The sequence below is a fragment of the Sceloporus occidentalis genome, unplaced genomic scaffold (assembly GCF_023333645.1).
Source record: "Sceloporus occidentalis isolate IW3139 unplaced genomic scaffold, rSceOcc1.0.p SCAF_13, whole genome shotgun sequence".
NCBI classification, from domain to species: domain Eukaryota; kingdom Metazoa; phylum Chordata; class Lepidosauria; order Squamata; family Phrynosomatidae; genus Sceloporus; species Sceloporus occidentalis.
This window is the reverse complement of record NW_028316993.1, coordinates 6,800,715-6,813,301: the sequence shown is the minus strand read 5'-3', so window position 1 is coordinate 6,813,301 and position 12,587 is coordinate 6,800,715. Positions and strand designations below refer to the sequence as shown.

Below are 12,587 nucleotides of genomic sequence, written 5' to 3'. Positions count from 1 at the left end.
CTCCCCAAGGAGCCAGGAAGGAAGCCTCAGGGCCATTTTCTGGGTTACTGTTTGTGGGCTGCTGCCCCCAGTACCACTTGGCTCCCTCTCAGGCTGCCTCCTGCCCCAGGAAGGGCCCCTGCGAGACCCCCTCAGCCTCAATGGTCCTCAGGCCTCCCTTCATACAAGAAGAGGACACATGCTACAGCCCCCCTCCAAAATAATCTATTCCCCAGGAGCCTCTGGGGGTCATGGGGGGGGTCCTCTATCAGCAACCCCTCCCTCTGCCTGGAACTTTTCTCTGGACCAAAATTGTGTGATTTGCCTTTATGTGTTTTGGGGGGATGGTGTGGCCCACAGTGGGTCCTGGGGGCAAAGGGGCTCCTGGACCCTCCAGAGGATCCTCCATCTCTGCTGGGCAATCGTCCCTCCCGCCTTTCCATAGTCCTGCTATGTAGCCCTATTTAAGACCGCAGTAGATTTAGCTGCAATTCCATGGCCTTTCAGCCTTCTCACTTTCCTCAGGAATTAAAGCCGGAGCTGTGAAAGTGGGAGGAACTCCCTTTGCCTTTGGTGAGAGCTTGGCTGCTTCTTTCTTCCTTTTCCTCTCTTTCACCTGATGCTTTGTGCCTCTGTGTTCTACTGTTTGCATTCAGTTTCACTGAAATTTCATTCCTCTTGTCAGTGCATCAGTAACTTCTAATCTCAACGTGTGGCTTTGGTTCACTCATCAAAGTGTCAGTGTTCGCTTGTCTCCACTGGATGTCCGTTTGGACATGCAACCATTTCTAAAAATGCCTTGGGTAACACAAGGACAGTGTGGAGAGGGGACGGCGGCGTTTGCTTTTCATGGTCCTTCAGCTCCACTCAGCAACAATAAATACGCCTTTCAAGCCATGGCCAGCTTTTCCTAGACAGAGTGGCAAAAGCACTTTTGGGACCCAGCGGGATCAGGGCACAGATCCTGGCATCACTGGCAAATTGAGACAGAGCAAACCAGTGGCCCTCCAGCAGCCCTTCATCAAGGCAGCGACCAAAACGCACAGAGCAGAAATGAGGCCAGAGAGCGAGCGACTAGGTGCCCAGTGAAAACCACTTATCTGTGGGTCACCTGGGAGCAACGTTGGCTCTTTGGGCCAAGAGTCTGTGTAGATGCCCCCAAAGATGCTGCCAAGCCCCCTTCTCTCTGGCAGCATTGCAGACACAAACACACACACACACCCCAATTTCCCCAAGTGCGGTGCAAAGCCTTAATTGGGTTTGTGAAGTGCCGAGCTCCAGAGACATTCATGAAGTGCACATTAGCATGAAGACTGCATGAGCCGGAGCCAAGGCTGAGGTGGCACTTTTATTCCCAAATCTTGAGCATTAAATTGTTTATAAACATTAAAACAAAAGCCCTTGGGATTAACCCACTACTCTTCCAGCCTCCACCTGAGCGTACCTTATTTTCTTTAAAGGAACAATTCCGCTGTTGCATTGAAAATAATGATGGGAGGTAAAACAGCCTTAGAATTGCAGGAGACAAGCCCTTGCTGGGAAAATAAAATAAGCCCCGCTGCAGCCTGCTCCCAGCTAAGATTTTTATTTCAAATCTAGTTTACAACTATCCATAGTACCCTTCAAATTAACACCGCCACAGGAATATGAAAAGTTGCCCACTGTATCTCTCAAACATCATTTACCAGAATTAAGGAGTCTGAGAGCATCTCCATCTCAAAGTAATGCCATTGGCTGCCTCTTCCAAAAATTGCCTCCGCGCCACCCCCCAAAAGCCAAGCCATGTAGCTGCCAGAAATACCAGGACTGTTCTCATCCACTTTCTTTAGGTGAGGATGCGCAACTCACACCAGCCTTGTGGCTGCCAGAAGTTAGTGGCAAAAGAAAAGCTTTCCAATTGGGATGGAATTGAAACAAATCAGGACCACCCTGGCAAGCGCTTAACCCAGCTTTGCATGCTGAGCAACACAGAAAACTCTGAAATAAGGCTGTGAACTAATTGAGGAATCAATTATAATTGCATATGGCACTTTTGGTAATACTGTATAGCTCCCCTTTCATGGTACTACTGAAAGCATAAGAACTCACACTTTATATTTGGCAGGCCTTGTTGCACTAATGCATCGGGACCCAAACAGCACCAAGAAATCACAAGTCCACCCTGAGCAGCAGTCCTAGCCCTTTACAACTGGCCCTCTCTAATTAAGGCTGACCTCCAATCAAGTAGAGCTTTAGTTTGCTAATCTGCTAATTAAACACTGCAGCTAATCTGAATGAATGAATGAAGTGCCACAGACTCTTGTCATTAGGAAGACAATGCTTCCAAGACCTTTGGCAGTCATCCTGCCTACTGCTGGAGTGATCCATGGAGAACAGAAGCAGGGAAGCACCAAAGTGTGCGACTCACTGTGCCCTCCGCCCCAAATGGGGACCATGAGCAGGAGCATCCCCCCAATTTGGAAGAGCCCAAAGGGAAAAACATGCTTGAAGTGGCCAAAGCATCCGAGGGGGGCCCACTGGCCATCCTGATACAACGTGTAGCTTTTTTTAGCCTACAAAACTGTCCCTTATAAATCGGAAGCAATATTTTAATCCCAGTCCAAATTCAGGGTGTGAACTGGGGAGACAGAATGGCCTGTGGGGAGAGGCAGGCTCCCCTTGATGCATCCGACATAAGCAGAAAAACAGCAGCTGGCCTCAAGTGTCCATCCTACACTTTCCATTTCTGAGCTTCCGGCCCTCATGGCTACACAGAGAAGTCAGAGAAAGATGGCAAAGGCTACAGTGCTACTAATGAACTGGAGCTTAGGGAGGAGCAAAGTGAGATGAGAGTGAGCCTTGAAGGAAAGGGAGACCACACTGTATCAGTAAATAAACAGCTTTATTTTTAAACTGAAAAGAAGTTTAATGCTTCTTGCTTGCAGCTGCCACCTAAAAGAGAAAAAAGGACGGTCTGTCTGAGAGATATGAGCAGGCAAGTGGAAGTGTACACTTAGCCCACCTCCATGAAGAACGCAGGCACACTGCTGGAGGTACCCGCAGGCCAGGCTGGACGCTGGCAAAGAAAGAAACCTGCAAATGAGCCCCTCAAGGTGCTGAGAGGCATTTTGTGGTGCTTTGGCACAGACACACAGACTCCCAGCCTGGGTTGCCGAAAGAAATATTTGCTGAGAAAGTTGAAATCTACAAGGCTGCCCTCTTAAGGGGGCCAAGGAATCCCATTGGTGTTGCTAAAGACTTGACATGTCCACTCTGTTCAAACTACTGTAGAAACTGTCCTTATGCAATGCCATTACCTGTCCGGCAATCCTGTCCAGATCTCTCTGTCCCTGAGGAGTAAGTTTGCGACCTCTGAAAGAAAGCAGATTGGCATCTTTTAAGAATCAGCTCTCTTGCTACTACAGACCATGCTCAAGTGCTTCCCAGAGGCTCTGCTGTGAAGAATAGAGAAGCCTTTGGGGAATGTTAACCTAGCTGATGAGGAGATGCTGGTCCTTCTTCCTTGAAGCCTTTGGACAAGGAGGCCTCTGTCCCAGCATTCAACTGCCAAGAGCCACCAGCTGACCTCTTGCCTGAAGCCTTGGCCCTGTCCTGCTCAGAGTTCAGACTGCAACTCCCAGGACTGCCACTCTGGCTAGAGAGTTCCAGCAGCTGAGCTCCATAAAGCCCTCTTTCCCAGGCTCTGGTTCTGCTTCTTCCACTCCTGCCCCACAACTGAGCCTCAGGTCTGTGTTACCTTTATTATCTATTAGCAAGTTCAGACACATGGGTCTGGTCCCATGGTTATGTCAAAGGTGGAGTTTGTAAGCAATTCACAATTAGGTTCTGCCAGGTGTGGGAGGCTGCCCACACTACCCTCTGGGCTTTTCTCCCACCCAAGTTATGCCACACTGACTTCCTCTTCCTCCCATCTGTGAGAGGCTCACCCATCCTGGTCTTTCTCGACCATCTTGAGTCCCTCCAAAGCCTGGAGGACCCTCCTGGCCACGCTCTTGGAGCCTCGGCTGAAGTGGCTGGGCATCACACCATTACGTTGGCGGCCTCCATAGATCTTTGTCATGGAGCCCACGCCGGCCCCTCCACGGAGATACAGGTGGCGAGCTGTGGATGCTGCAAAGAAAAGAAAGAGGCTTGAGGCTTCTGCTTGGAGATGTCAGCAGAGGCACGGGAGCCCAAGTGCCCCAGAGAAGGTGCAGAAGCAAGGCCAGTTTCCCAAGCACTCCAGAGGACCGTTGTCAGAAATCACAGGACTCAAAAAGGAGTTGCTGCCACAGTCTGTGTGACTGCTTCACTCACAGGAATAAACTATGCAAGTGAGCAGTGCTGCATTAAGAGCTGGGAATGCACAGCTTCTGATATCCAGCACGCCTGGAGTGGTGCACAACAGTCCCTCTTGCACTCAATGAAGGCTGCTGGAGCCAACATTTCTGAGCTCCTGGCTTTCACTTGGCTGACTGCACACATGAATGGACGACTCCCATTAATGAAGGAATCCACTGAAAAGAGCTAGCAGTAGTGGGGAAAATTACTAGTAAGACCCACCAAGGGCTGCAAGCCTCCACCTAGATGAAAGCATGTCAGCGCCAGAGAAACAGCAGCATATCCCACTGTCAAGATAGCTTGAGAGCAAAAATGGCCTTTCAATCCTCCATTTGCGCCTAGAACGGGACGGCAGGGTGCTGCAAGAGCGCATTCAGGAGGGAGCACTTTCCACAGACCCAGAGTTGCCTTGATAGAGCCCCACCTGCTTCCTCTCTGATAAGGTTGCCACAAGTGTAACAGAAGGCAGAGAACGACAAACAGCTCAGGCCACGAACATTTAGGAAACGGCACCTTGTTCATTAATGTCTGTTCAAAGCTTCCTCTTTTCTCTTACTTCATCACGGTTATTCCTTAGTGGTTTGAAATAATACACCACACTCACAAAACACTGTGCTTATAGCCTACCCAAATCCTATGCTAAATTTCTGCAGTTTTTAGAACTGCTGAACGAAAGCAAACCAGGAAAAAGGGCCAAATAGCTCAGTGGCTGCAGAGTGGATGCTTTGCCTGGGAAAGGGACCCCCCCACACACACACACACTTCTCGGTTGAGTATCACTGGCCGTGGCAAGATCTCCCCCAAATAAACCCCGGCTAAGAAAACCCCATGCATTTTTAGAAAATTAAACAGGAACTCATACACTCCCATGTTTGTATGTTGCCTGAGGGGCCCTGGGGCCTGAGAGGCAATACAGAGGCAATTCTTATGGCTACAAATGGCACGATGCTTCCGTGGCATTCCTTACCCGCTCTGGTGTAGAACCAGTTCTCGTCGTATGGAGCCAGCTCTTTGTGTTTGGCCAGCTTGACGGTGTCCACCCATTCTGGGACTTTCAGCTTGCCTGACCTGCAGGAGCAATTCAAAGGACAGTTTTACTGCCATGCACAGGAGAAAAGGGAATTCTACTTGTGCTACTGGCAGCAGAGGTTCAGAGGCAGCTGTGTTGGCCGTGTAAGAAAGTACAATAAGATCCACAATCCCCAAAGCAACTGCACACGTCCCTCCTCATTTGCGGCTTTGATTATTCATGGATTGTATGAATACGTTCCCTCTAGGAATATCTGGGTTCTCCAGTGCAACTCTTTGGTCGACTTTGAGGTTTCTCCACATTTACAGGGGTCCTGTGCTCCTAGCCCTAGCAAATGTGGAGGAACAAGTGTATGCCTTTACTGAGCAAACCAAAATGCGAGCCTGCATTATGTATTTTGTGCATTTTGGTTGCCCTAATAAAGGGATGGCTGTTCTGTGGATGTTGGATGTTAGGGTACTGTACACACGCTTTTGCCCTCTGTCTCTCACACAGCATTGCTTTCCTGGGCAAAAGGTCCCAGAATGACAGCATCCTGGAGCTGAAAGGGACCCTCGCAGGAGCTGCCTAGTCCAGCCCTCTTCTTCTGCCATTCAGGAGCACAGCACCCAAAAGCCTCCCTGGGACAGAGGGCCATCCAGCCATGCCCTAACGCTCCTCCTGAGGCTGAGGTGGGATCTCTTCTCCTGCAGCTTGCATCCGTGGTTCCAGGTCTTATTCTCTGGAGCAGGGGAAAAGCAACCTTGCTCCAGCCTCCATATATTCTTCCAAATATTAAAACAAGCTGACTCCTGGATTCTGTAAATCAGCGGAAGAGCTCCAGGCAAAGCTTGCCGCTTAGCTCCACTGGGGTCAAAACTCTGCCCAGGCCTCCAAACACACCTTCTGCCCAAGGCAGTTAGAAGGAGGCCAACCTGGCAGAAGGCGACGCAATCACAGAAAAGCCGGAGGGAAAGAGGGACAGCTGCAGCTACATTTGCAGCTAGGGAAAGGCCCAGCGAAGTGTATAGGAACAAACCCCTCATCTCCCATCCTGGCTCCCTGACATCCCAAGGGCTGAAGCAGGTAACTGGGGAGATCCAGCCCAGTCTTTACTGGAACATTCCCTGTAATAGGCATTGGCTTCCTCTTGCAACAATATAAACAAGTATCGGCTGCAATAAGAGAAGAGCTGTGCCTAAGGTTTCTGCGCTGAGCAGCAAGCGGCTGCCTGCGGAAGGGGATGTGGGCAGGAGGGCAGCCTCCTCCTCCGGGGACTGCAAGGGCCAAAGCACGCTCCTTCCCCAGGAGGAGCCAGGGCTGGGCACAGCCTCAGACGCTGCGCTGGGCAGCGGAGCCTGGCCCTGGACCCAGTGCCCCTCCGGAGACAAGGACCGGAGCGGCAGCCGCCCTCTCTTGCTGCAGGCGGCCTTGCGTGGCATTGTTTGCGTGGGGTTCTGGCCATCTTTGCTGGGGAAGGAGCAAAGGCAGGCCTTTAAGGCCACAGAGCGAAGGCAGGGAGCAGGGCCCTCTCCTCCTCCTCCTCCTCCTGCTCCTTCCTGGGGCCCGCAAAGGCCTCCTTTGAGGCTGCAGGGACTGACTTACTTCTTCAGGAAGGCAGCCAGGGCGCGGACGAACTCCTGCTGGTTGACGTCTTTCACCGTGACTCCAGGCATCTGCAGAGGGCAAGGCAGAGGCCAGTCAGCAGGCCCTCTCCGGCCCAAGGGCTCAAGCAAGGGACCCTCGGGGCGCCGGCAGAGAGAAAGGCCTGCCCCGGCGGCGGCGGCTGCTGCTGCTGCTTCCGCCACTCACTCACCCGCCCTCCCTCCTCCGGCGCCCCGCCCTCCATGCCTCCCGCCGGGCAAAGAGGGCCCAAGGCTCTCCTGCCTTCCGAACTAGCGGCGCCTGCCCTGGCTGCCACTTCGGAGCGGCTTTCAAGCGGAGAGTCTGTTCCTTCCCGCCACGCGGTTCCCCTCCGGCAGGAGCCCCTCGGCAGACCCAGCGAAGGGTCCCCGCGTGGCGCCCCGCCTGGCAGCGAGGGAGAGGCCTGCTCCTCCGCCAGCCGCCCGGGTCTGGCCTGCCGGCCTGCCGGCCTGCCTTCCTTCCTCCCCTGCCTGGCTGCCTCCTTCCCGGCCGACCCACCGCGTCCCCTGATGCTGCTGCTTCTTGTACTCCTCGCTCTGGCGGAGCTCCTTCCTCGTCGGTCCCGGCGAGGGAAAGAAAGGGCACGGGGCCGCTCGCCCGCTACTCACAGGGCGCAAGGGCCTCGCGAGACTCCGCTGGCCAATCACGAGCCGCCAGGCGGAGGGCTGGCCAATCCCGGGCGCCCAGGGGGGGGGGACGAGGAGGAGGAGGAGGAGCCGCCTCCGCTGAGCGCACTTCCGGCGCAGCGACGGAGGAGGAGGAGCCTTGGAAGCCTTTGCCCTCGGAAGGGCGGAAGTGGGGCCGCGCGGCGCCTGGCCCAACAAGGCATGATGGGAGAAGCAGGCGGGTGCTTCCCTGGCGAGGAAGGAAGGCGTTCCCTGGCGCGGAGCCCATCCGGGGGCCATCCAGGGCCGGCCCTGCTTAGCTTCCGAGGGAGGCCTCTGCCAATGGAGGAGAGAGAGGCTCCCTGGGGCCTCTCTTGGCTTCGGTCTTGGCTGCCCCTTGTTCCCAGGAGCCTGGCTGCCTCCCTCGTCCCCGCGGAGGAGGAGGAGACTCTGTTCCTGGCAGCCTTCCTTCCCTCCCTCCCTTCGCCCTTTGGACACTTGTCTCGCTGCAGCCTCCCTGGGCTCTTGCTTTCCAAGGGCTGCGCGGCCTTCCTCTTCCCTGACCCGGGCCAGGCCTCCTGCTTCCATCCCGTCTGCCCTTCCCTGACTTCCTCGGCCTCTTCCCCGGTCGCTTTCTCCTTTTGGGAAGCCCCTCATTCGCTCACCAGGCAGAGGCCTGAGTCTTTCGGACGGAGGCAGTCTCCAGAGTCTATGGAGGAGGACGGACGGGCCTTGGCCTGCGGCGGGGCAGGGGCTCTGCTTGAGGGCCGCACAGACCGGGAGGGAGAAGGAGGAGGGCGCGGGGAGCCGAGGAAGGGAGGACCGAGGAGGGACACGCTGGCCTTTGGCCAGAGAAAGGCCTTCTCGGGCTGCTGCTGGTCCCCCAGCATGAACCAGGCAAGAGAGGAGAGGGCCAGCCCCCTTGGCTTGATAGACCAAGGGGCTCCGCTGCTGGGGACGGCGGTCCAGCGCCTCCAGGCCCAGCCCTGGCACAATCGGGCCGCCATCCTTACTGTGGGCAGCTGCAGGAGACGGAAGGAGAGAGGCAAAGCATCCCAGCGCCTGTGAGGCAGCTATGGGCCAGGGCTTGTTGGGCCTCCTTACAAGGCCCTCCTCAGCCTCTGTCTCTCCAAAGCGGAGGCCGGAGCCAAAAGCAGCCTCCTGTCTCAGGCAGCTGCTCCTCCTCCTGTGGGCCTCTTCTCTCTGCCTTCCCAAAAGAGAAGAGTGAGGTTTATTGCGCTGCTGCGTTTTAAGCAGGATCGATTTCATTGGCTTATTTAAGGTTCTAAAAATACCCAGGGCCAAGCCACAGCCCTTGTGTAAATAATGGGTGGATCGACATTCGCTGATGCCCATGATGTGCTTTAATGCCACAAGATTCAATAGCATGGCGCAGCTCTGCTCCCTGGTTTCCAATAATTGCTTGGTGGGTGGAAGTGGTTTTCCTGTTGCTGTCTTAAGTGTGTCTCTTTCTCTTGCACTTAGCTGGCGGCACCCAAAGGCAGACAAAGCTGAGCCCAGACAGAGGGGAAGGAAGGGCAGAAGGGCGGAGGGACGGAGGGCGGCTGGGGACCAAGGAGAATAAGGCCCCTGCGCCTGCGTTGCTCCCATGCGCTGAGCAGCAGCCCTTCCCTCACCCTTCTCCTCTCTTTCTCCCTGAAAGCTGGACATCCTTGTGGCTATTCTGCTAGCTCTAAACAAGGATATCTGTTGCAAACATCCAAGCCCTCCTTTAAGGTTTCTCAGCTAAAAGGCTCTTCCCCGTTCCTTTTACCTTGGATAATATGCTGCACCAGTCTGTCTTTTGAAGTCTTTCTGCTTTTCTAGTTCTTTTTATGGCAAGCCGTGCCTGACAAGAACCTCTTTCCCCAGACCATTCCGGAAGGACCAGAGTCTTCTGGCTCCTCCGGCTCCTTCAGCATCACAGGGAGCCCATGGCCCACAGCAATCCTTCTCTCTCACACAGGCACGCAATGCCCCTGGGCAGCTCCTCCTCTTCATTGCTGCCGTTGCCAGTTTACTATGCTCCTCTAGAGTAAGGAGAAAACGCAGCAGCTGCCCTGTCCCTTGCCGCCTTCTCCTGGGAAGAGTGTGACTCAGGCCCAAGGCAAGAAGGCAAGTGGGGGGCCAGGGGGAGCGTGCTAAGGGCAGTTGGGCTCCAAGGGCACCCCATATTCAGCCCTATGCCTCCAGGTCCTGCTCTTTCTGGAGAGATTGCTAGACTGCATACCTAAAAATTTTGAGGCAGTTCATCTTGTATTCAGGCAGTGACATTGGACCCAATATTCTTGACTTTAGATACTTTGCTTTTTGACACGTGTGCTTTATTTCCTAATGCAAAGAATGAGAGTTTAGGCAGAGCTAGAGCCCCAAAGGCGGTTGAGGCTTGGCTGCCATTTTTGTCATAGGAACATCTAATGTTCTTACATCTAATGTTGTCCTGTTTTGATCCAAGGGACAGAAAAGACCTATGATGTTAGGAGGAAGAATACATGGACAAAGGGTGGCTGATAACAGGTTGTGGGAGAAGGCAAGCTGAAGATCATCTCCCACTAAAACATCTCTAAGCTGCCCTGTAAAAAGAAAAGAAAAATAGTGAAAGCATGAGGAAGAAAGAAGGAGAAGAAAGGAGAGAGAGAGAGTGTGTCTGTTTTTCTTTCTTCAGTCAACATTCTGCAGCTCCTGAGCATATTCGGTCCTCTTGAGACCGTTTGGGAGGAGCTCCTTTTGCCATTCCTTCTGGCTTCCGTTCTTCCATTCATTCTCTGCAGGCCCCAGTCTGACCCTATGTGGATCGCTGTGTCTTGCGTCCCAGTGGGCCTCAGTCGGACCCACTGCTGTCAATGTTCACCGCCGTCCTTCACCATGTGCGGGAGCTGGTGTTGCCTGGCTTCGGGCTGTGGGTGGACTTTGGGGCTGGGGCAGCAGCCAGCCTTCAGCCTGGGCCAGTGCAGGACATGACGGAGGACCACTGACCGGAGGGCCAGCCCAAAGTCCCTCTTCCTCAAGGCGTATACCAGCGGATTGGCCAAGGAATTCAGGTGGGAGAGCAGCACGGCCAGGCGGTCCAGGGACTCGTAACGCTGGCAGCTGGGGCACAGCAGCTGGACGCAGTACGTGACATGCAGCGGCATCCAGCAGAGGCAGAAGATGCCCGTCAGGAGGAAGAGGGTGCGGGCCATTTGTAGTTCCTTCCTCTTGACTGGCCAAAGGGCCTGGGACTGGAAGTGGCTGCGGACCACCCGGAAGAGGTCAACGTAGATGCCCAGCATGGTACCCAGCGGGAGCAAGGTGCAGGTCAAGGAGATGAAGAAGACCAGGTACTCGGGGCTGAAAATAGAGGTAAAGGAGCAGCGGCCCAGGTGTCCACTGTGGATTTCACTGTCGCTGAAATTCTGTCGGCCTGGAAGGACTTGGGGGAGGAAGTCTCCGTAGGGGATGTCATGGCCTACAATGACAAATGCAGCCTTCTCGGAAGAGAAGCTGACCGCCAGCGTCTTGTTGGCGGTCTCCATGTAGTTCTGGAGGCGGTTCCAGCCCATCATTGGCGAGAGGCCGATCAAGAGCGACAGCATCCAGCAGATGACCACGGTGACCATCATCCATCTGGTCTTCACATGGATGGCGTAGCTGCCCAAGGAAAGATGCCCGCCAGGCCCATGTGAGTTTGGTCTTAGGAGGAGCCCCTCCATTGCTCATCGCTTTGCCCCTGGGATGCCCACAGCATGGAGGCAGGTGATGATCCAAGGATGGGCATCCCTGCCTTCCCTTTGCTCTTAAGCCCTGGCTGCTGGGCCAGTTGCCTCTGGGGCTCATGGGAAGTGAAGTCCAAGGTTGCTCTCTCTGCCCCCACCCCATAGAGCCCTCTCTCACACACACATACATCACACATTTGGTTCAGAAGATAGCGCCTTGGGCTTACCTGTTGGGCAGCTTGATCCTCAAGTGGGCATTGATGGCGATGACCAGGAGGAGGAGGATGGAGAACTGGGTGGTGACCAGCGCAAAGCAGGCGAGGAAGAGGCAGGTGTAGAAGCAGAGGACGTACTCCATGCTCAGAACCACCGAGAAGGGCACTGCCAGGGTACCCACAGCCAAGTCGGCCACCGCTAGGCACACGATCAGGTAGTTGGTGACGTTCCTCAGCTCCTTGTGCAGGTAGACCGTGGCACAGACCAGGAGGTTGGTGGAGATTATGGCCACGGCCAGGATGCCCTCAAGAACCACGAAACCAAAGTACACATCCATGGGGAATGCTTACTCTCTGGCGTCCAGGGAGCCAGAGCCCTCCAGGGTGGACCCAGGGGCTGCAAGGGGCTTCCTTGGCTCTGAACAGAGCACCAGGGGCACCTTCAGAGGTTTCTGTGTCTCCTGTCTGGTATCTTCTGCCCCACCTGCCGGTCCCAGGGCTGCCTGGCCCCCATCGCCGGCGCAATAAACAAACCCTGCTCTGTTTGCTGATCAGCTGCGGAGGTGCCCTCTCTGCGGATTGGCGTGTTTGGCCTTCTGGACTGGGCCTCAGAGGCAGATGAGGAGGACAAAGCGGTCGATGCCAGAGCCTAGCGCTGGAGGGCAGTGGAGGCGGGTGATGCCAGCCCCCTTTCTGCAAATACACTTTCCAGTGAAAATTCTCTCACGGTTGACAAGTATGGAATATCCACAGAGCCAGTACAGAAGGCATCCATGTTCTGGAGGTGGACGGGCTGCAAGTGGGAGGTTTTTACTTGAAGTGTTTGTGTTGACCAGCAGATTCTGGTGGGAGCAGCTTGAGCATGTATTTGCCCAGGAGCTACTAGGGCCAGGGAGGAATAGTGGAGGGAGTGGAGCTGGGTGTTGAATCTAGCTGGAGTGCCCTCTGCCCCCTTTGCTGCTTCCCTGGAAGCCACACCAGCTTCTTCCATGTCAGCAGTCTCAGCTAACTCCCCCCCTTGGACCGCGAGGTCCTCCGCCTTCGTCCCATTGCCCCACTTAACAAAAGGCGTATAAATTACCCTTAGACAGACCCCAGCAGTCCCAAAATGAACATATGA

The 12,587-nt window shown here is 54.7% G+C and overlaps 2 protein-coding genes across 2 annotated transcripts; both read right to left on the bottom strand.

Annotated features, from left to right (window-relative positions):
* Window positions 1-2,843: 2,843 nt before the first annotated feature.
* On the bottom strand, window positions 2,844-7,559 carry LOC149304747 (small ribosomal subunit protein eS19). Its single transcript, XM_089478886.1, has 6 exons — window positions 7,451-7,559; window positions 6,914-6,984; window positions 5,267-5,367; window positions 3,906-4,089; window positions 3,276-3,330; window positions 2,844-2,910 (listed from the first exon to the last, which is right to left on the bottom strand). The coding sequence occupies exons 2-6, from the start codon at window positions 6,982-6,984 to the stop codon at window positions 2,884-2,886; spliced, it is 438 nt and encodes a 145-aa protein (XP_089335012.1). The 5' UTR covers window positions 7,451-7,559; the 3' UTR covers window positions 2,844-2,883.
* Window positions 7,560-10,397: 2,838 nt separating this feature from the next.
* On the bottom strand, window positions 10,398-12,032 carry LOC149304746 (adenosine receptor A1-like). The gene is made up of 2 exons (XM_089479110.1): window positions 11,480-12,032; window positions 10,398-11,187 (listed from the first exon to the last, which is right to left on the bottom strand). The coding sequence occupies exons 1-2, from the start codon at window positions 11,803-11,805 to the stop codon at window positions 10,398-10,400; spliced, it is 1,116 nt and encodes a 371-aa protein (XP_089335236.1). The 5' UTR covers window positions 11,806-12,032.
* Window positions 12,033-12,587: the final 555 nt, after the last annotated feature.

What these genes read in the sequence shown, in the direction of transcription:
- LOC149304747 (XM_089478886.1), bottom strand. Translation starts at nt 6,984, where the DNA reads ATGCCTGGAGTCACGGTGAAAGACGTCAACCAGCAGGAGTTCGTCCGC. An exon ending in CTGGCTGCCTTCCTGAAGAA is followed by an intron (nt 5,368 to 6,913) that starts GTAAGTCAGTCC and finishes TTGCTCCTGCAG; the next exon opens with GTCAGGCAAGCTGAAAGTCC. An exon ending in TGGACAGGATTGCCGGACAG is followed by an intron (nt 2,911 to 3,275) that starts GTAATGGCATTG and finishes TTTCTCTTTTAG; the next exon opens with GTGGCAGCTGCAAGCAAGAA.
- LOC149304746 (XM_089479110.1), bottom strand. Translation starts at nt 11,805, where the DNA reads ATGGATGTGTACTTTGGTTTCGTGGTTCTTGAGGGCATCCTGGCCGTG. An exon ending in AGGATCAAGCTGCCCAACAG is followed by an intron (nt 11,188 to 11,479) that starts GTAAGCCCAAGG and finishes TTCCTTGGGCAG; the next exon opens with CTACGCCATCCATGTGAAGA.